We start from the raw sequence: 23294 nt of genomic DNA, 5'->3' as shown, positions 1-23294 counted from the left end.
CGCACCATATCGACTATTATATAACCTTGTACTACTTTTCAAATACATGGACAATTACTTAAACACTTTCACCCCAAAATACGATTTGATATGTACTTTATTTAGTTAGAAACAAGCCAGAACAGCATTCTACAATCTTTCAGACACTCCCAGATTCATTGGTCTCTAAAACATTTTCTCTCATTTCTTGTATTAGTTTAACTGTCCTGTTCTAGTATTAGGATTCACAAATATAAACACTCATGACAATATAACTCAACTTTCAACTCTGGGAGTGCTTTAAATATGTTTTTAGAGATGTCCGTCATCTCTGAGAATGGCCATTTCTGTTACTGCTATATATATAAAAAAAAAAAAACCCATTGGAACAAAATTTAAATTCCGAACTTTCAAACAAACACGTGCGATATAATGGATGGATTTGTGCTGCACTTGTAGTTCAAATTTCTCAGCCATTTGAGCAGAGTGCATGCAAGTAAACTCATCCCAGTCTACTGTTTGCAAGCCAGGACACTAAACCGGAAAACAGCAACACTGCAAGATAGCTGAGGAAGCTTCAAATAGCAACATTTCTCAACGCTCAAGCAAGAAAGTGAATAGGTACTTCGGAAGAAGGGACTTAAAGGACGGAGAACTGAATGCCGTGTTTGTTGAGGCGGTCGATGAGGGTGGTCTTGGCGAATGCCGATCCTGGAGTGTACACGCCGCCACTGTGGAGAGTAAACCCAATATCATACATTCAGGATGTGACAATTAATATCAACTGCTTATTTAGGTTTAGTTTTGAGAATATATGACAGTGACTGGATAAGTTGGCAAAACCCACGTTTTTGGAAGAGAATCTGATTCATTCAACATGGTAATGGCCGCTTGAACCATAGCGATTGGTGTGGCGACATATCCTGCCTCTGGAAAACACCACACAAAAAAGGAATATGAGAAATATACAGATGCAGCTTTTCATGTACACTAACATGAGGCTGATGCTAATGTGCATACCCGGTCCTTTGACCACAGTGCGGATCTTGCCGTTGGGTTTGCCCTCGGTGAGGTCCTGATCTTCAGTGTAACCCTCTCCAGAAAAGATGAAACGGAAAGAGGCGCCCTCCATCTGGAGACATCACATTTAAATGAAGCTGTCCATGTAATCATAAAGATTATAGTTGACACACTAGATGAAGATATGGGTGTAAAACCTGTTTTCTAGTCGGACCATCTTTGGAGAAGTAGCCAAATGAGAAAAACTCTGGAAACTGCAGACAAAGTATACAATTGATTAGAAAACACAAGATCTGCAATATATTCATCAAATTAAATGCAATATTTCAGCAATGGCTTTCACAAAATGGTTTACCTTAATAAGGAGATTTCTCCCAAAGCTGAACTTTACAAGTAACCAGAACATCAATCCACCGAAAACAAGCTTAAAAATGTTGGAAATACCGCCGATACCGACATACGCCCCATACTGAACCTGTAAAAAACATGTTGGTACAAACAATATTTGTAATATTTTTTTTCAATGCAAGTCATTTTAAATTGAACTGACTACATGAATTTATGAATTACTGCTTCAATTTTGAAAGTTCTGCTTAAGTTTTCTTCAATATTTATTTCAGCTTTATTTCAATGAATGAAAACAATATTTAATCAGTTTTATAACTTACCGGTGACTCATTGAGTTCTTCATGCAAGTAGCGCTGGGTCCTTTTCACCACTGATGGGTCGGAACCCATGAAGGGAAGTGCATATTGCTGTACCTCTTTACTATAAAACAGCGCACCCCTGTAGAGATAGAAATTTTGTTTTAGTTGATAACAGACACATTTGTGTACGTTTGATGAACGACATTGTGCTGATACTCAACCATAACAGGCCAATCATAAACAGGTCATTAACACTACGATTAAAACATTTGGGGTCAGTAAGATGTTTTTTATTAATAAGTTTTATTCAAAAAAGGATGCATTAAATCAATCAAAAGTTTCAGTAAATACATTTATAATGTAACAAAAGATTTCTATTCTGAAAAACAAATTATATATTATACATACATGAAATGGTTTTCTCATAAATATTAAGCAGCACAACTGTGTTTTTCACATCATCATCTGGAGTAATGGCTGTTGAAAATGTAGCTTCCTCACAGGAATAAATTACATTTTAAACCATATTAAAGTAGAAGACAGTTATTTTAAATAGTAATATTTCACTATTTTACATTATTACTGTTTTAACTGTATTTCTGATCAAACAAAAATGAGCAAAAGCGGCCTCGTACCAATCCCAAACTTTTGAATGGTAGTGCACATGCAGAGATCTTAAAGGTACAATGACATAAACAGGCTGTTTTCATTGTAAATGTCAGAGAGAGAGAGGGTAGAAAATAATATAAATTACAATCAAGCAGACCCAGACAGCAACATAGTGTCAGCCCAGATCCGGCCCACATCTGGTACACGGGGAATCCATATCAGGTGCGTGTGGATTCCATGTGTACCAGATGTGGGCCGACACTATGTTGCTGTCTGCGTCTGCTTGTTGTTGTACACACCTCCTTTTAATTTTCGCCCCCACCACAGGAAGAGGCTTGTGACCAAACTTCTTCCTCAGGCCTCGCAACTTGGGGCCATCAGCTAAGCCATAGATGGCCGACTGCCAGGTGCCATCATGGATGCTGCCTCCCTACGGACACACGAGAATGTGGGTCAGCTGAGACTTAACCACAAAGGCCTTTTAAAAAACAGACTATTCCAATGTTAAATACTTAATATTTTTTTAAAGATTAAAATTTATGAGCACCAACCTCAGGTCCTGCATTTGCAGTCAAAAAGCTCTCAATAGCTGTTAATGTCCCTGGTAATGAAAACAACAGCATATTAATATTTCTAAAATATATAAGTATTTAAAAATATCATATAATATGTTATAGTTTAATATAATATAATTTAACAGTGACGCAATAATTACATGACAAACATACCTTTAAACTGGTCCCTGGTGTAAATGACGCCCATGTCTGCAGGAATGGAGTCAAAACCACAGCTTCCCACAACGTAGACGCCCTTTTCAGCGGCCTGGCCATGGTAGTTTAGCTGCATACTCTCCAGGAACTACAGAAAATACAATGAATTTTGACATTGCACTCAAAGCAAAATGTTGTTTCAGTCAACATGAAATCAAAATAGACCCAATTTGCTTAATAGCCATCTTACAATTCATCATGTTATTACCAAAAATATGTCTATTATAATCTTTCATCAAAATAACTTGCTTCACCTCTGAAGCAAAATTACTTTTTTCGGCTGAAGCCATCAAACCCAATTATTCTCGTTGCATGTTTCATTGAGGAATACGTCACATTATGGAAGTAACACGCGTTGTGAATGCTTGACCTTAATATTGTTATGATCAAAACAAGTTTATGGATTTATTGTAAATGTGATATTGATATAAGAACAAAGTCTCAGGAAAAGCACCTGTGGTTCTCCGGAGATATCGATGCAGTGTGCTCCGTTCTCCACGCAAGTTTTGACCACAGGTTCACCAAAAAATCGATACTGTAGAAAAACATTAAAAAAGTTATGAGTAAATATCAGTGTATATATATATATATATATATATATATATATATATATATGAAGAGTTCAGATGCAAAAGCCTCTAAATGCCATTTGAAATTTTCTTCTTTAATGATGATTTTTATCAAACTTGTATATTTAAGTTCAGTAATTTCACTTAAATAACAATTAATAGGTAATTATCATTGCCATTTAAGTGAAATTACTGAACTTAAATATACAAGTTTGATCAAAATCATCATTAAAGAAGAAAATTTCAAATGGCATTTAGAGGCTTTTGCATCTGAACTCTTCATATATATATATATATAAAATACATCAATATGTACACAGTATAAATATTTAAGAAATAATTGACGACGGGCCGTTGAATTATTAGAAAAATATTAGAATGATTTCAGAAGGATCATGTGACACTGGAGTAATGATGCTGAAAATTCAGCTTTGCCATCATAGGAATAGATGACATTTTAAAGAATATTGACATCGACAAACATTAATTTAAATTGTAATAATATTTCACAATATTACAGTTTTACATTTTTTTATCAAATAGATGCAGGCTTTGTGAGCATAAGAAACTTAGAGAAACCAAAGTTTTGAATGGTAGTGTAAATTAACATTTATTATATACAATATGTATACCATTGTTGTCTAAAAATATGAGAGAAAACAAAACAATCCTTACTCTTTTAGACATTCTTACAATTTTTAGACAAATGTATTTAAAGAAAACTGAGGGAGATCATCTGAGGTTCAATGTACAAACATATTTATCTCTTTTTAAAGGACGGTATTGCAAAACCGCACATAGTCTCTCACTATGGGTGTGTTATCGGTTATCAATCTGATGTAGCAATCTGGGTAAACATGAGGCCCTTAAAAATTCAAGTAATTTATCAATAGCTCGAAGTTTGATGCCCAATCATATATAATGCTGCCCATAGATAAGTGATTCTGTGTCCTCCATTCGGCGTACTTACAGGCCCCACACAGCTGAGCACAATGACTCCCTGTTTGCACATGGCAGCCAATGAGTCGGCATCGCTGACATCCGCGATGAGCACATCTACCTCAGACTTCAACTCCGGCTTACCTGAGAACAAACATTTTAAACATGACATACACTGTAATTATGCAAAGAGTGCTGCGTTATATGTCATATTTAATGCAAATTGACAATAACTTATTCGCGTTTATGATATAATGTACTGTATAGATGCAAAACAGCCTAGGATGTAAAGTTACTTTGACCATAAAAATCCATGTCACCGAATAGCCATGTCGTTATTCAGTGTCCGGTCAGTCTACATTCATTCTTCGTGAAATCTAAATATAACTCTGAGCAATTGTTCTGTTTGAGCCAAAGCTACATGATTAAAGCCATGGAATATGTCATTGGAATATAATTTTCCATCAGCTGTTCAGGATTAATTAAACCATCCCAAAAGACCACCATGACCAAATAGCCTATTGTCTAACAAAAATGCATGCATATTATCCCAAGCTAAACAAGAAGGAATTTATTTGTCAAAGCAAAAAAAGTTTCAAATCAGTTCACTGGCGAATACCACGTTGTGGGTCAAAGTCAAGTCCAATACAATATAGTTGTGTCATTGAAACCCTTCTAACACTTTGACATCTTTGCCAAGTTTGCTGCGCTTACAGTCTGGAATGTTTCCTCTTGTTCTTCTGCTAAATGGATAACAGAATTTAGATGCAGATTTTGTTACTGCAGATATTCTCGCTAACTCAATCTGCTCAACAATTCTGTACATTTTTACAAAAAAAAAAAAACAACAACAAAAAAAAAAAAAGAATTTTCTAATAGTTACTGATATGCTATTATAGTATTTATGTATTTTTATATTATATTTCAGTTATTTTAATTGTAGCTATTTAGGTGCTTTTCTCATTGCAATCGTTTTGTAAATTAGTTTTTTTTAATTACCATTTATTTATTTAGTTTTAGTAGATCTATTGTTAGATTAATATTAATAGAAATCAATGCATACACAGCTCAAAATAAATAAATAAATAAAATAAACAATTAGCCTTTCGTTGACTCTTGCAACATCTATTGGAAAAAGTACCATGATAACCAAAGTTTTGGCTAAAGTTATACATTATTGTAACACGAAGCACGATGGTATTTTTGTAGACCTGATTCAAGCATATTGCAGTTTTATTAGGTTCACTAAATTCAATCAAATACAGAGTTTGCTAAGTTCACCCACCGAGAACTTCGGAGGCCTGCTCAAGAACTTTCTCCAGCTTGGCTCTGTTCCTGCCGGCTACGGCCCATTTCAAATTTCCCTTGGGACCCTCGGATGCGGTGCGGGCCACCTCCTCTACCACAAACTGTCCCGTGAAACCCGAAGCGCCGAAGATGATGATGTGGTAGGGTCTGTTGGATGAGGTGCTGAACGCCGCCATAGCTGGAAGAGACAGACTGGGAGACTGGAAGAAACAGAGTGGGACCAGCGCGAGGAACACCTGACAGTTGACAGTTCGGCCACTGGAGATACTTCCGTAGGCGTCAGCCTTCAACATGAAGTTCAATGAAGAGGATCATCAATGCGCAGCTCTGTTTGCGCACCCTTTGAAATAATCGATCAAATCAGGGAGGAAGATGGATACCCAGGCGAGATTGCCTTAAATAATTATGCATAATATTGTTGTGACCACAATAAAATCCGCATAAATCAAAGGAAGATCATTTGTATTGACCGAATATGAACTGCGTCGATGATACGCATACAAACTTCTAGAACACAATCGTGCGATACGTCACATCTCCTCGTTTCTGATTGGTCTACTCGGATTGTGGGCGGAACATGTTTGGATGAGAAGATTCATTTGTTTTCTGTAACGTGTTCACAACGATTTTGTTTTACATATTAGTGCATTTTAAAATATTTTTTTTAGATTTTCATATTAGTGCATTTTTGTATATATATATATATATATATATATATATATATATATATATATATATATATATATATATATATAATTATTACGCAAGCAATACAAAATGAATATATCTACTATTTTTTATTGTTCATAAAATATTTACAAACTTTGGCATGCAGATAGATAATTCATAGTCAGCATAATATAACTATTATTCAAAAACCCATTTTCTTCTGCCATCTGACATTTTCTTGAGATATGAGAAAATAGTAGTTTTTTTTTATCATCAACAAAATTTGTACAAACATTTGTGCATACATTGACATACAACATAGATATTACAAAGACTGTCACACTAGGGGGGTATTGTTAACGTATATGAAGATATTAAAGCACTTGCACATATTCAATGTTTTAGAAAATAGTGCACTGATCTGGAATTGAGTGAATTGTGAAACGTCATCTCTTATTACAGGTGGTTGAAGGAGAGAGCTTGATGATGTAAGCTGAAAAACGTCTGAAAAAAAGTCATTTCAGATTTTTTTTTGATCTTTGAACAATGTGCACTCATGAGTCGTGCACAGTAAAGACAGTATTAAAATAATTTCATCTTGATTTTAATAATTAATGCATAATAGGACTTTAAAAACTTGTAAACTTGATTCAAATAATGGAAAGACACATCAGTCCCAACAATAAGATTTATTCACCATGTATTTTTGGTTGAAGACATCTGACATCTCATTGGATTTTCCTTTAAAATTTTCTCCCAAGACAATAACTAAACAGATTTGAACCATACAATTAGGAAATACAGCAATCGTCACATGATATATACACAAAATCAAAATGAAAATAAACAAATATAGTTTCCAATGGTCTCTGTGAGAGTGCATGCACCAGAACGTGTGATTCTAAAAGACTTTTGTTTTGTTTTAAATAAATACTAAAAACTCACACAATAAAGACATTCAATGGTCATCTGAACCAGCCAGACAACACACAAATAAAAAAAGAAAAACAGAAAACACAAAATAAAGTTGTACAGTTCCCGCCAAGTACTTTCACGCACTTGAGCAGAGCACAGCAAACTACACATTACTTTTACTTCATTAACTGCAGACATTACCATAGTAAGACTGTGCCTCAAAAGGAACATGTTCAAGACACAGATTCGGTAGATAAACACAAGATGCACTTATTACAATAACCAAATAAGAATAAACATGAATTACAAAAACTAAGGATTTGAATACCATGATTATAATAACTGTTAAGAATATTAACAATAAATATGCCCGAGCAAATTATATTAAAATCTTATGACTTTCTTGTTCTAGTACCAATTTCATCTTAAAAACTTTCCATTGGTAAATACACTCATATCCTGGGGGCCTAGTTTAGGGGGAAACAAATTCTAGATACCACAGTTATCAATTCTATGGGGAAAAAGAAATATTTAGATTTGGCTATTTTTAAAGTCACCATGAAATCATTGTGGAATTTTGCCGTATTCATTATAAATGAATTATCAGTGCACATTATTTTTTGTGCCCTTATAATCTTTAATCAAAATAACTTCCCCTCCCTCTTTCAGTGACATCTCTTCTCTGATGATGCGCGTACTGACCAAAGGGCGGGGCAACCTGTCACTCACACAAGATCATCCAATAGCAAACCACAATGATCCAACGATCAAATCAATTCCCAATGAACAAAATCAAGCCCCGCCCTACAACCTTTCTTGTTCAAGAAGAAGACTCCCCTGATGATAGACGTCACAATACGGCTTTCGAAACCTTTGCTTCGCGTCGACTTTAAAAAGAAAAATAACTCAAAAAGTTTATGTGTAGACTAGAGCTGCACGATAAATTGTTTAAAGATCGCGATCTTGACTCAAACACCCAAGCAATTTGATTCTTAAATGACTATAAATGTATGTATGCATTTCTGTATACAGAAATATGTCTTTATAACAATCTCTTGATTTAATGGACCACTCTCTCAACAGATTCATTAAAAATGCTGATTCATTAAAACAAGTGGTCTTTATGAGTGAGTAAAATGAATCATTCATTCAAGAGATTTGTTCAAAAATGCTGATTCATCCAATAATGAGTCTTTGAGTGAGTCAATGAATCATTAATTCAAGAGATTTGTTCAAAAATGCTGATTCATCCAAACAAGTGGTCTTTATGAGTGAGTAAAATGAATCATTCATTCAAGAGATTCGTTCAAAAATGCTGATTCATCTAAACAAGTGATCTTTATGAGGGAGTCAATGAATCATTCATTAAAGAGATTTGTTCAAAAATGCTGATTCATCCAATAATGAGTCTTTGAGTGAATCAATGAATCATTCATTCAAGAGATTTGTTCAAAAATGCTGATTCATCCAAACAAGTGGCCTTTATGAGTGAGTAAAATGAATCATTAATTCAAGAGATTTGTTCAAAAATGCTGATACATCCAAATAAGTGGTCTTTATGAGTGAGTCATTGAATCACTAATTCAAGAGATTTGTTCAAAAATGCTGATTCATCCAATAATGAGTCTTTATGAGTGAGTCACTGAATCATTAATTCAAGAGATTCGCTCAAAAACGTAATTCATCCAATAATGAAACAAGTGCAGTCTTTATGAGTGAGTCAATGAATCAATTGACTTTCTGTCAGAACATTTAGTTGTATTTTCAGAATCGTAGGATAATAAAAATTTCTATTTAAAAAAAAGAAAAAAAAAGTGATTTCAAGGTTATCGTGTAGCTCTAGTGTGGACTTTTGTATTACAAATGAATTAAAAAAATTATCTGCCATCTAACTAAATAAAAGAAGTATGAATTATTATATATATATATAAATAAAGCAATGTAAATTCAGTCTGAGGGTTTGTTTGACACTGCATCCGACTGAATTAAAGAAGATATATCAATTATTAATTAATTATAAATCTAAATTAAATAATTTATATCAATGTTGTGTTAATAATTATCAAAATATTGCCAAATCTACCAGACAATTCTCTTTGCTTTTCTGTAACAATTAAAGGAAAACTATAGTCACTGGGATTTGACTGTATCTGCTGTATATGCAGCATCTATAATTCCTCAATATACATGTATTGCTTTCCTGTCCCTATAAACATTTTTATAAACAAGACCATCCAAGCCCACCACAGGAGAATGCTACGTCCAGGCTACAGATGGATATGTCCATTATTATATCTTCAGTACTACGGTGGTCATTCAACTTTTTAAACGAATATAAGACAACCAAATATTAAGATTTGAGATATAAGACTTTAAAAAAAAGAAGTCTCTTCTTATGAGGTTCAGTTGATGGCAGTAAACAGTAGGCTACTTGAGTCGAAACTGGCCAAAGTGGTTTCCGGACGTCCCATTTAGGACCTTACAGATGGGCTCCTGTGTCAGTGTGACCCAGCAAAGGCCTATTTATGAGGATTTCTCAGCATCGAAGAACACGGAGCCAACCGAGAAGAAGAAAATGACTCATCGTCCTGCTATGAGCTCGGGGACAGCCAGTGTTTGAGCTCGTCCATTCCCCTCTGCACCCGTCCGATGTAGAAGTCCATGTTATGGGAAAAGTCTGTGCACACACTGGATTGGGCGTCTCCGAAAGTGCAGTAGAGCGCAGTCCCGCCCACACTGATCACCACGGTAGCCAAGCACAGCAAGAAGAGGAGGAGCCAGGAGTCCCCGCCCACCTCATCTGCATATCAGGCAAGTCAATAGAGAATCAGAACATGATCAACGTGAATACTGCAGAAATGTGATTTCAGAAAACAATACTGGTTCTTACCGTGGTCGAGGCCTTCGTCAGGTTCTCGGAAACGGACCTTTCTTTTGGGGACGGGTTTAGAGGCAGCAGGGGTGGAGCTGTTGGCTCCTTCCAGGGACACTCTTCTCTTTAAGATCGACACAAGACCAGCAGCTGGAGCGATCTGAAACACAGAAGACAGGTTATTGAGAAGGCTTGGAATGAGGATCTAATTTCATTTCTCACTAAATTGAGGAAAAGCTGTGCACTAACATACTTTACCCACTAGATGTCACTATGAGGGCTTAAACGTATCAAATACAGTGTGTTACAAACAATGGAACACTTGAGATGTACGATTTAGATACAAAAATGGAATTTATTGCCTTTTTGTGTAATAGAAACGAGCTGGTTTTGGTCTTTGACTGCCTGAATATGAGGTGTAAAATGTAAAATATAACGTTAGATAATTTAACGTTATCTATTTTGTCAGATTTAACAAAAAATGTTTTCGGGGATTCACATCAAAATAAGCACTTTACAAAATGTTTTTGAATTTTATACATTCCTTGCTCCCTAAATTTTATATATATACACTCAAATAAGTATAAATACTTAATCTTTTTTTGCTATACTATACTATACTATACTATATATATATACATATACTGTATACTATATATATAGTAGTTTCACCCTATCCAGGTAGCATCTAAAAAACAAAAATCATTTAACATGTCTCTCACAAGACTATATACACAAAATAGCTCTTAATAAATCTGTATTATCTCAAGCAAGTATGTTTAATAATCCATGACCTTTAATATGCATCAGAGAACTGAAATCCATTTCCTCAGCACTTCATCTGAATTAGGCTTACCTTTACCCACCCTCATAAATGATGTACACGAGAATGAAAGTATTGGAGATGGTCAGGAAACAAGAGTCATTTATGTTACATCACAAGCCACTGAGGAATGGAAAAGGTCACGGAGAGGTCAAAATACTAAAAACCAATGAGCACTGAGAATGAGTGGACAATCTGTCCACTGTGCTGCCCTCTGGCCAATCAATAATACCATGAATAAATCTGAATATTAATGATGACATGAGTGCATTTGTGTGGCTGTATAGCAGTTGTTAACTTAAACTAAAACGTTTTTGAAAAAAAAAAAGTTTAATTGAAATAAAGAATACGAAAAGTAGCCTTTGCAAGTACAAAATCATTAAAACACTTGTTAACACACACCACTGATAAAAGCATAACAAATTGACTAAACCTTAAACTAAATAAAAAACTGAAAATGTAAAAATAAAAGATTTACCATCATTATTGCACTAAAGCAAGTAATAAAGTGGGGAAAAACACATTGAAGTGAATTTAATTAAGAGGAATACACTGTAAAAAAAATACTTTCAAGATTTGTTATCACAACATTTTTTCTTTTGTCAAATCAACTTATATCATTTATTTAGTTCAGATAACTTATTATTTTAAGTTTCTGAAGATTAATCAATATCCTTCATTGTATTAACTCATTTTTACCAGTTCAATCAACTTAAAACTTTATTTTTTTTTTCTTAATTTTTTAAGTTAAACCAACAATATTTTTTTAGTGTAACTACTCCGATACCATTCATTTGAGCTCTTATTGAATTAAGACTCATTTAAACAAGAGTAACATGGGATTGTTTTTCACTAAAAAACCTTGCTGTCAACACAATTCACCCAGAGAGCTTCCATATTCGGCAAGATCGGTCTCAATGAAAACAAATGTTTCAAGCACCTCAATTATAGTTCTCTATTTTTGCTCCACAACAGCCATTGCATTTGTCAATTGAGACTAAAGCCAAAGATCCTATAAAAGTCTATATAAAATGAAAAATGAGGCACCCATAAAAAGAAGAACAGACCTTGCTCACAATGTCCTGTATAACTGAGATATGTTTTGCCTTGGCTAAGGGAGTTGTTGGGTACATGAAGCAGTGTGCGTCAAATCACCCATTCACATAATCATCTCGATTCAGACTTTTACTTAAAGCTTTCAAAATGACTATATAACCTTAAGTAGAAGCTACTGAAGTAGGCTGATGTTCCTAAAAAAAAGCCAAAAAAAGTGTTCCTAAAAAAAGCCAAACAGTTCACTTCACTACTGCATAAAACTCGCTTTTTGTTTTTATGTTTTTAGGCTAAGTAGAAAAGCACATGAGCAGCGTGATGACTAGGACAAACAAACAAAAAACAGATGAATTAATCCCTTGAGTAATTAGACTTCAAAACACACATTCTGAGCCAATCAAGTGGGCCATTAACAGTCAGCGGTCAACATAACAGGCCAAAAATAACACATGCTTATCATCGCAAATTAAAAAAATCAGTTTCAACTCCTCAAACGTACTCAGATGGCCCTCTTATACAGAAAAGCATCACGTTTGATCAGTAGTGTGGACATAAATCAGTCAGGTAATGTTTGCTCTCTCTCTCTGGTCATTCAGGATAATTAGCCACATATCACTCCATCACTGACCATCCTGTACACACATCTAAATAACATCGACTCAGCAGTAGACCGTCAGAATAAACCCACCCACTTCCAGGATGCTGTGCCATTAATTAATGATTAATATACTTGAAACAAACGGATATTTCATTTATTCGGTTGACAGACTGATCCCCCATATGATTTGGTAAACTACTGGTAGACTGACATCAGTGAGGCTGATTAATCTGATAATATTTGGCATTTTGGGATTACTGGTATTGATGGATAATGAATAGAACATAAGGATGGTTTTCAAAGATAAAAACAAAGAGTCTGCTCAATTTGAGCTATTTCGTTTACATCACATTAGGGATAAATAAACTTCTTTTTATAATTTATGTGCATATGAATCCTGCTCTGTAGATACCGACGCTGATAGTGGAGGATCTAAGTTGGTTTTAATTCATTATTTTATTTGGGAAGGATGCAATAAATTGATCAAAAGGGACGGTAACCATTGTAAGTGTAATTTCACGTAAGTGTTGCTATTTTCACTTTCTATTCATTTAAAGAATCCTGAAGAATTGTATAATGATATAAACTAATGATTTCTGAAGGATCATGCGACACTGAAGACTGGGGTAATGAAAATTCAACTTTGCCATCACAGGAATAAATTACATTTTTGATGCATTATATAAAAAACTTATTTTTAAATTGTAATAATAATGTAATTTTTGACAATAATGTAATTTTTGTCATTTTTCACAATATTACTGTTTTTGTTATATTTTAGATCAAATAAATGCAGCCTTGGTGAGCATATGAGAAAAAAAAAGTCACTTTCACTTTAAAAAAAAATAATAATTGTCAGACCCCATACGTTTGAATGATAGTGTAATGATAGTGTACAACATGCATGATGAATTTCTAAACAGATCCTTAATTATGCTAGGGAGAAGACTGCTTATCCCATTCTGTCGGTGCTGTGTGTATCCAGGACATCAAGTCTACTAGAAATACACAATAACTAATGTTTTATTTGAATATTGCACGTTATAATACAAACACGTTTTGATTTAGTTTTCCAGGTCAGTAAGTTCTGTCTGGTTAAAAAGCAGCAACATTTGATCCTACTGAGCACAATTGTTTGCACTCACACTCACACCATGTTTTCTCAGTATGTTTTCGACCTTTCCAAGAAAAAGAGACATACATGTTCAAAAGTCAAACCATTTTAACTAGCTTGAAAAACTTGACAATTGACGGTAGAGGCTGAAGGTCATAATATAATGAGTCAATGGCACCCTCTTTAAAATATCTTTTGTGTTTCACAGAAGAAAGACACTTTAGATGCACTGTTCGCCATGATGGTTTTCAATTGATTGAACTATGATTAGAACCACTTCAAAAAATAGAACATGTGCAACAGCGCAAGTCTGTCATATAGGTTACATAAATCATAACTGTGTGCTTGGAACATGGCTTTTTGTTTTTGTAATCAGGTTAACATTATATAAAAACACTGATTAACATTTATCAACCAATATATCGTTTATCGGCTTTCAAATAATATAAAGAATTATCGGTTATCGCTATTGGCCGAAACATCGGTGCATCCCCACCTTTAACAGAACAATTTTGGCCCTTTAAAGGGATACTCTACTTTTTGGGAAATGGGCAAATTTTACCACTCCCCCAGAGTTAAACAGTTGAGTTTTACCGTTTTCGAATGCATTCAGACGATTTTTTTTTTTATATTTACAAGAATATCAGTAACCAGACAGTTTCTGGTCTCATTGACTTCTTCCATAGTATATATTTTTTTCCTACTATGGAAGTCAATGATACCAGAAACTGTCTGGTTACTGATATTCTTCTAAATATCAGAAAATCGGCAGAATGGATTTGAAAATGGTAAAACTCAACTGTTTAACTCTGGGGGAGTGGTAAAATGAGCCTATTTCCAAAAAAAGTGGAGTATCCCTTTAAATTGATAATACACTATAAGATAATTCACAAAAAAAAATTCACAATTTATTTCATTTGCGACTATGCACCCATCACATACTCTTAGCATTCAAAATTATGGGGTCAGTGTTCTTTTACCGAAGAAATGCTGAAAAAAAAGTATCATGATGGTCTCCACCACATGACTTTCAACATTGACAATAATAAGAAATGTTTCTTTAGCGGCAAATCATCATATTACAATGATTTCTGAATGATCATGTGACACTGAAAACTGGAGTAATGATGCTGAGAATACAGATTTAAATTTTACATTTTAAATATAATTAATTATATTTAAACATATCATGAAATAGAAAACAGTGCTTTTAAATTCTAATGGTATTTCACAATATTAAAACTTGAACAAATTAAAATAGCTGTTTTTGTTGTATTTTTTAGAGCCCAGACTAAACACTAATTCCTGAAATCAAGAGCCCAAAGAGACTGCGCATGACATGTTTGGGCACACAGCACAAAAGCCTTAAAGACACAGGTTCATGAAAGCCTGTATTGTGCTGGAAGAGATCATTGGTCCAGATTCTATTGTTGATTGTCTCATTGAGGGTGAAAAGTGTCATTATGACATCACACATGGCTGTCTGTTACAATCATTCAGCTTTGGCATTCAGGGGAAAGGTCACCCTTCAGGTCATCCAGCTCCCTTTCAATCACTGCTAAGATTCCCATATCTATTATGCATGTTCTTATCAGACGCCTTCTCACCACAGTAACTTACAAGAAAGTGAAAGAGGTAATTACCAAGCCAGGGAGCTGAGATCACACACAACACGCTGAGCTTAAAAAAAAAAAAAACAAGTACACCAAGGGACATACAATAATCACAAACACATCATGCTCCTACATGTGGTTGCCACAGACGAGTCCTTAAAGGGATAGTTCACCCAAAAAATACTTAAATCACCCTCAAGTTGTTTCAAACCTGTATGAGTTTTTTCCTTTTGTTGAACACAAAGAATGTTAGTAAACACACAGTTGACAGTATCCACTGACTTCCATAGTAGGGAAAAAAAAAAAAACTATGGAAGTCAATGGGGTCCAACAACTGGCTTGTTACCAACATTCTTTAAATATATTCTTTTGTGTTCAGCAGAAGAAAGAAATTCTTACAGGTTTGGAACAAATTGAAAGTGAGTGAGACAGAATTGTTATATTTTAATGAACTATCCCTTTAAGCTCTGTGGTGATATGCTGTCGATTGACAGTCAATAAAAAAGAAAAGAAAATGAAATAATCAGACAAAAATGTGATTCTTTTTTCTATTTATATGAATCTATTATGATTCTTTTATGTTTAATAAAACCCTACAATGTTATTATTTGAAGCTGCAGTCCATAGTTTTTCCTCTTTGTCGCCATCTCTGTTCGAATTCTACAATTGCAGATATTTGCGAATTATAAACTTTACGAGGGTTGTGCCTCGGCACGGCACAGCACGGACGAACACAATGTTTGAGGAGAGTGTTGCTGTCAATCACCGCACCGGTGAGGAGACTGTCTCTCAGAATCACAAATTATTCTTTTTGGAAGTATGACCAAACCAACATAATAATTTTTACCGGAAAATGAAATCTGAACAAGTAAGTAACATCCACTTGTTCTGACCAACTAAGGGGAAAAAAATCATTGCAGTAAATCGCGCTGATTAAATCTAACAATCGCTTATCAAACCGTGCAAATTATACTTTGTTCTCAAATTGTTAATGTTAATAACATCAGCATTGCGTGACTACATTTAATGCCCTTCAGATATTATCCTTGTTTTCGCATTATATTATATTATTATTATAATAATCTTGATACCCTCAGTATGAATGGTTTAAAAAGAGAGACTTATTTTAATTCTTTAGTGCATAAAATAAGTAATTGTTCATTATATATTATTCATATTGGCTGCAAAACTGTCCTAGCATTGGGACTACTGTTATAGGTGGAAATCGATATAAACAGGATTCCCTTTCTATTCCTATCATGCACAAATTTACCGGGGTTGAAATAAGGATATTATTATTGCATAGAGAAGGTTTCGGTCTCAGTCAATCTGTCTCAGAAAACAAAATTATAGTATTAACTTGACAACAATGTTATTGAGGTGATGAGGGTATGCTATGTAAGATGATGACATCACTCTGACATCACTGGATGCTGTTAGCATAGTGATGCTAACAGCTTCTAAATCTTAAAGGAAATGAAGTTTCACGAACCATTTTAATAGGTGATGTGTGGAATCCTTCCAAATTTAATATACTTTTAATGTACTGGTTTTTAAGCAAACCATTTTGCCCATGCTTAACCTTTAAATCTCTGCCAAATGTGCATACTATTCATAATATATGGAGAATATAAAACATTTCCAATCTAAGAGTCAGTAAAAGCTTAGAAAAGTGGTAATTTAAAAAAAAAAATCTGATTAGAAATCATCCCAATTCTCAAAACAACACATGAGAATATGAACTAAATTGACTGAAAAATCTCTGTTACTCACCTCTTCCACCTGTATGCGCTTGGCCATGTCATCCAGCATAGATACATTAATAATATCCAACAACTCCACCCCATTCCCATTCTCCTCTAGCTCCAACTCTGGTGTATTTTCAGGAATATCCTGTTCATGATGTTCCTGATCTTCACCTCCTTCCTCCAGCTTTAGAGCCTCTTCTATCTCCCCTGTGAGTGGCACATCTTGCCCCGTATCCACAGTGTCCCCCGTCCCCTCCATCACCACTCCGGGGCCGATCGTATCAGTCTGAAGCTTCACGTTGGCTGGTTGAGCAGCGTCCATTGGAGACTCGGGCACTGGTGAGGCATCCCTGTGGGAAGCTGGCACACTTATGCTCTCTTCCTCTGCCCCTGAATCCTCACAGGCTGGAGAGGAGGAGCTGTGCACCCCGGCTGAGGAGGAGGAAGAGTGTGTGTCCGACGAGGGGGAGGGGTCTTGCTGATGTTCGCTCTGGTGGGATTGTGGGGCAGTGCTACAGTCTTCAGGATGAATGACTTCCTGTTGTACCTCGTATGTACGCTGATCCTCCATAGCCTTCCCTGTTTTAGATGGAGAGAGAGAAGATGGGTCATATAACACAGCATGGAATACCATCACACTGCATATGGCACAATATGCAACGCATATTGTCCGCTTTTTGTTAAAACAACATACGTCAAATATTTCAACCTCAAAATTTCATCAATATCATGTCACTGTTTAATTATGCAAGTGGAGTTCATTTCATACTATTTTATCTAATTTTTAATGTAGATTTTTTATTTGATGTTTTACAATATAAAATTATAAATGTATAGATTTAATTTAACAATTAAAATAATATTTAATAATACCAACATACAGTTTTCTTAGAGAAACAGTCCCCCCAAAATAATTCATAAAATATTAAAATTAATAATATATATATATATATATATATTAGGGCTGGGCAACGATTAATCGCGATTAATCGCATCCAAAATAAAAGTTTGTGTTTAGATAATATGCGTCTAGTGTGTATAACTATTTTGTATATAGAAATACACACACATGTACTGTATATATTTAAGAAAAATGTGTTTAAAATATTAAAATATCAAATATTTATATTTATATATAATTTTAATTCTGTATAAATATATATAAAGTATTTACATGCACAAATTATGTACATATATTTATTTTATTATTAAAAAATGTAAAATATAAATATTATAATATATAAAATATAAAAAATATAAAATTTTAAATGTATATTAGTATTTATATTATTATTAAAAAATGTAAAATATAAAAATTATAATATAAAAAATATCAAATATAAAATTTTAAATGTATATTATTACAATTATACACACCACACACACATATATTATGTAAACACAAACTTTTATTTTGAATGTGATTAATCGCAATTAATCGTTGACCAAGCCCTAATATATATATATATATATCCATCCATCAACACACATATCTATTTATCGATCATCTATCTATCTATCCATCTGTGTGTGAGTAATAATTTAAATAAATGACCAGTTTGTACACAAATGTCCAAAAGAAACAGTTCACCCGTACATTTATTTTAAGTTTGCTCTCCCTCATGTTGTTCCAAACATGTATGACTTTCTTGCTTCCATGAAATGGTGAATTTTCAAAAGTTGTGAATTAACAGGGTGTCAATTCTTACATTTAGAATTTTGCCCAACCCTGATAAATTCTGGAAAATAAACTAGCATGATCATTATGGTAGCATGCTATTTGGAAAGGAACATACCCGCTGTCCCTCACCCCCACCTGCCTGCACTGTGTCTGATTTCCATGAGTTGAACGGCCACGTGGTCATTTGAGCATCAGAGCAGCCCTCGTTTACAACAGAACAGATCAATGGAAGACGATCGATCACTTTCGACGCATCAAGGCCCTGTTGCCTGAAGGCGCTGTGCTGCTCAGAGACAGGAAGTGATGACAGCTCGCCGCAGTCAGACACATGACAACCAGCGCTGGGCCTGATACGGTCCACCACTCATTTTCTACTAAACTACACTCTCCCTGCTGTCTTCCAACAGTTTAGAGACCAGATTTACTAACAGCTTGTGCCAGCGCAAACCCTCTTTTGGTGATAAAACACTATTGTCAGGATTCAAAAGACGCGCAGTGAAAAATTAGGCATGGACAGTTATTTTTGCAGATTACATTATTGCATATGTATTTGTAGTCCCTTTCAGGTGCAAAATGTATGGGAGAAAAGAATTTAAATGAATTATGCAAGGTGATATACTAAGATTTGCGCTTTATTGTAATTTCATTCGTATGATAATTTGCCCCGTTTAGTAAATCTGGCCCTAGGACTAGAGTCCAATGAGACTTAGTCCCGAGTGCAAAAATGGAGGCTCTAGACCCTTCCAGAGCTGAGATATCGAAACTCAAAATTTCGAGTGGTACCCCTTACATTTTTTTGGGGGGGCCAAAAATTAAGTTTCCCCAATCTTCTCAAAACTCTGGATTCTGATAGAGGGCAATAAGACTTAGACCTGAGTGCAAAAATAGAGGCTCTAGAGTAGACCCTTCCACAGCTGAGATATCGAAACTCAAAATTTCAACCCGAAAAAAAAAACGACAGTGGAAAAAACCTTACGTTTTTTTGGGGGGGGCCAAAAATTAAGTGTCCCCAATCTTCTCAAAACTCTGGATTCTGATAGAAGGCCATGAGACTTAGTCCTGAGTGCAAAAATGGAGGCTCTAGACCCTTCCAGAGCTGAGATATCGAAACTCTAAATTTCAACCCGAAAAAAAAACGACAGTGGTACCCCTTACGTTTTTTTTTTTCGGACGAAAAATTAAGTATCCCCAATCTTCTCAAAGCTCTGGATTCTGATAGAGGGCCATGAGACTTAGACCTGAGTGCAAAAATGGAGGCTCTAGACCCTTCCAGAGCTGAGATATCGAAACTCAAAATTTCTACCAGAAAAAAAAACGACAGTGGTACCCCTTACGTTTTTTTTTTCGGGCGAAAAATTAAGTATCCCCAATCTTCTCAAAACTCTGGATTCTGATAGAGGGCCATGAGACTTAGTCCAGAGTGCAAAAATGGAGGCTCTAGACCCTAACAGAGCTGAGATATCGAAACTCAAAATTTCGACCCGAAAAAAAAAAAAACGACAGTGGTACCCCTTACGTTTTTTTTGTGGGGGGCCAAAAATTAAGTATCCCCAATCTTCTTAAAACTCTGGATTCTGATAGAGGGCCATGATACTTAGACCTGAGTGCAAAAATGGAGGCTCTAGACCCTTCCAGAGCTGAGATATCGAAACTCAAAATTTCAACCCGAAAAAAAACCGACAGTGGTACCCCTTACGTTTTTTTTGGGGGGGCCAAAAATTAAGTTTCCCCAATCTTCTCAAAACTCTGGATTCTGATAGAGGGCAATAAGACTTAGACCTGAGTGCAAAAATAAAGGCTCTAGAGTAGACCCTTCCACAGCTGAGATATCGAAACTCAAAATTTCAACCCGAAAAAAAAAAAACGACAGTGGTACCCCTTACGTTTTTTTTGGGGGGGCCAAAAATTAAGTGTCCCCAATCTTCTCAAAACTCTGGATTCTGATAGAAGGCCATGAGACTTAGTCCTGAGTGCAAAAATGGAGGCTCTAGACCCTTCCAGAGCTGAGAAATCGAAACTCTAAATTTCAACCCGAAAAAAAAAACGACAGTGGTACCCCTTACGTTTTTTTTTTCGGGTGAAAAATTAAGTATCCCCAATCTTCTCAAAACTCTGGATTCTGATAGAGGGCCATGAGACTTAGACCTGAGTGCAAAAATGGAGGCTCTAGACCCTTCCAGAGCTGAGATATCGAAACTCAAAATTTCTACCAGAAAAAAAAAAACGACAGTGGTACCCCTTACGTTTTTTTTTTTCGGGCGAAAAATTAAGTATCCCCAATCTTCTCAAAACTCTGGATTCTGATAGAGGGCCTTGAGACTTAGTCCTGAGTGCAAAAATGGAGGCTCTAGACCCTAACAGAGCTGAGATATCGAAACTCAAAATTTCTACCAGAAAAAAAACAACGACAGTGGTACCCCTTACGTTTTTTTTGGGGGGGGGCCAAAAATTAAGTATCCCCAATCTTCTCAAAACTCTGGATTCTGATAGAGGGCCATGAGACTTAGTCCTGAGTGCAAAAATGGAGGCTCTAGACCCTTCCAGAGCTGAGATATCGAAACTCAAAATATCGACCCGAAAAAAAAAAGACAGTGGTACCCCTTACGTTTTTTTGGGGGGGGCGAAAAATTAAGTTTCCCCAATCTTCTCAAAACTCTGGATTCTGATAGAGGGCAATGAGACTTAGTCCTGAGTGCAAAAATGGAGGCTCTAGACCCTTCCAGAGCTGAGATATCGAAACTCAAAATTTCAACCCGAAAAAAAAAACGACAGTGGTACCCCTTACGTTTTTTTTTTCGGCTGAAAAATTAAGTATCCCCAATCTTCTCAAAACTCTGGATTCTGATAGAGGGCCATGAGACTTAGACCTGAGTGCAAAAATGGAGGCTCTAGACCCTTCCAGAGCTGAGATATCGAAACTCAAAATTTCTACCAGAAAAAAAAACGACAGTGGTACCCCTTACGTTTTTTTGGGGGGGGCGAAAAATTAAGTTTCCCCAATCTTCTCAAAACTCTGGATTCTGATAGAGGGCAATGAGACTTAGTCCTGAGTGCAAAAATGGAGGCTCTAGACCCTTCCAGAGCTGAGATATCGAAACTCAAAATTTCAACCCGAAAAAAAAAAACGACAGTGGTACCCCTTACGTTTTTTTTTTCGGCTGAAAAATTAAGTATCCCCAATCTTCTCAAAACTCTGGATTCTGATAGAGGGCCATGAGACTTAGACCTGAGTGCAAAAATGGAGGCTCTAGACCCTTCCAGAGCTGAGATATCGAAACTCAAAATTTCTACCAGAAAAAAAAACGACAGTGGTACCCCTTACGTTTTTTTTTTTCGGGCGAAAAATTAAGTATCCCCAATCTTCTCAAAACTCTGGATTCTGATAGAGGGTAATGAGACTTAGTCCTCAGTGCAAAAATGGAGGCTCTAGACCCTTCCAGAGCTGAGATATCGAAACTCAAAATTTCGACCCAAAAAAAAAACGACAGTGGTACCCCTTACGTTTTTTTTGGGGGGGCGAAAAATTAAGTTTCCCCAATCTTCTCAAAACTCTGGATTCTGATAGAGGGCAATGAGACTTAGTCCTGAGTGCAAAAATGGAGACTCTAGACCCTTCCAGAGCTGAGATATCGAAACTCAAAATTTCGACCCCCAAAAAAACCGACAGTGGTACCCCTTACGTTTTTTCTGGGGGGGCCAAAAATTAAGTTTCCCCAATCTTCTCAAAACTCTGGATTCTGATAGAGGGCAATGAGACTTAGTCCTGAGTGCAAAAATGGAGGCTCTAGACCCTTCCAGACCTGAGATATCGAAACTCAAAATTTCGACCCGAAAAAAAAACGACAGTGGTACCCCTTACGTTTTTTTTTGGGGGGGGGGGGGGGGGGGCGAAAAATTAGGTTTCCCCAATCTTCTCAAAACTCTGGATTCTGATAGAGGGCAATGCGACTTAGTCCTGAGTGCAAAAATGGAGGCTCTAGACCCTTCCAGAGCGGAGATATCGAAACTCAAAATTTCGACCCGAAAAAAAAACGACAGTGGTACCCCTTACATTTTTTTTGGGGGGGCCAAAAATTAAGTTTCCCCAATCTTCTCAAAACTCTGGATTCTGATAGAGGGCAATGAGACTTAGTCCTGAGTGCAAAAATGGAGGCTCTAGACCCTTCCAGAGCTGAGATATCGAAACTCAAAATTTCGACCCGAAAAAAAAACGACAGTGGTACCCCTTACGTTTTTTTTGGGGGGGCCAAAAATTAAGTTTCCCCAATCTTCTCAAAACTCTGGATTCTGATAGAGGGCTATGAGACTTAGTCCTGAGTGCAAAAATGGAGACTCTAGACCCTTCCAGAGCTGAGATATCGAAACTC

General features: G+C 35.7%; 2 protein-coding genes across 2 annotated transcripts in view; both read right to left on the bottom strand.

The window, feature by feature from the left end:
* Positions 1–79: 79 nt before the first annotated feature.
* On the bottom strand, positions 80–6100 carry sccpdha.1 (saccharopine dehydrogenase a, tandem duplicate 1). The gene is made up of 12 exons (XM_039673208.2): positions 5819–6100; positions 4565–4677; positions 3480–3560; positions 2984–3113; positions 2807–2856; positions 2555–2685; positions 1668–1785; positions 1355–1474; positions 1197–1253; positions 1000–1111; positions 827–908; positions 80–710 (listed from the first exon to the last, which is right to left on the bottom strand). The coding sequence occupies exons 1-12, from the start codon at positions 6015–6017 to the stop codon at positions 620–622; spliced, it is 1284 nt and encodes a 427-aa protein (XP_039529142.2). The 5' UTR covers positions 6018–6100; the 3' UTR covers positions 80–619.
* A 1084-nt stretch (positions 6101–7184) lies between these two features.
* Positions 7185–23294, bottom strand: part of cnsta (consortin, connexin sorting protein a) — a 55677-nt gene continuing 39567 nt past the window's right edge. The window contains exons 9-11 of the mRNA XM_039673268.2: positions 17272–17825; positions 10316–10457; positions 7185–10225 (exon numbers count right to left, since the gene is read on the bottom strand). Coding sequence (XP_039529202.2) covers positions 10017–10225; positions 10316–10457; positions 17272–17825 — 905 coding nt within the window. The 3' untranslated portion in view covers positions 7185–10016. The remainder of the gene's footprint in view (positions 10226–10315; positions 10458–17271; positions 17826–23294) is intronic.

Source organism: Pimephales promelas, chromosome 15, assembly GCF_988280905.1.
Source record: "Pimephales promelas chromosome 15, fPimPro1.hap1.1, whole genome shotgun sequence".
Taxonomy (NCBI): domain Eukaryota; kingdom Metazoa; phylum Chordata; class Actinopteri; order Cypriniformes; family Leuciscidae; genus Pimephales; species Pimephales promelas.
The sequence above is the reverse complement of the archived record's forward strand: the minus strand, read 5'-3'. Positions and strand labels throughout refer to the sequence as shown.

What these genes read in the sequence shown, in the direction of transcription:
- sccpdha.1 (XM_039673208.2), bottom strand. Translation starts at nt 6,017, where the DNA reads ATGGCGGCGTTCAGCACCTCATCCAACAGACCCTACCACATCATCATC. An exon ending in GCAGGCCTCCGAAGTTCTCG is followed by an intron (nt 4,678 to 5,818) that starts GTGGGTGAACTT and finishes GTTTGTTCTCAG; the next exon opens with GTAAGCCGGAGTTGAAGTCT. An exon ending in AAGAACTCAATGAGTCACCG is followed by an intron (nt 1,475 to 1,667) that starts GTAAGTTATAAA and finishes TGTTTTTTACAG; the next exon opens with GTTCAGTATGGGGCGTATGT.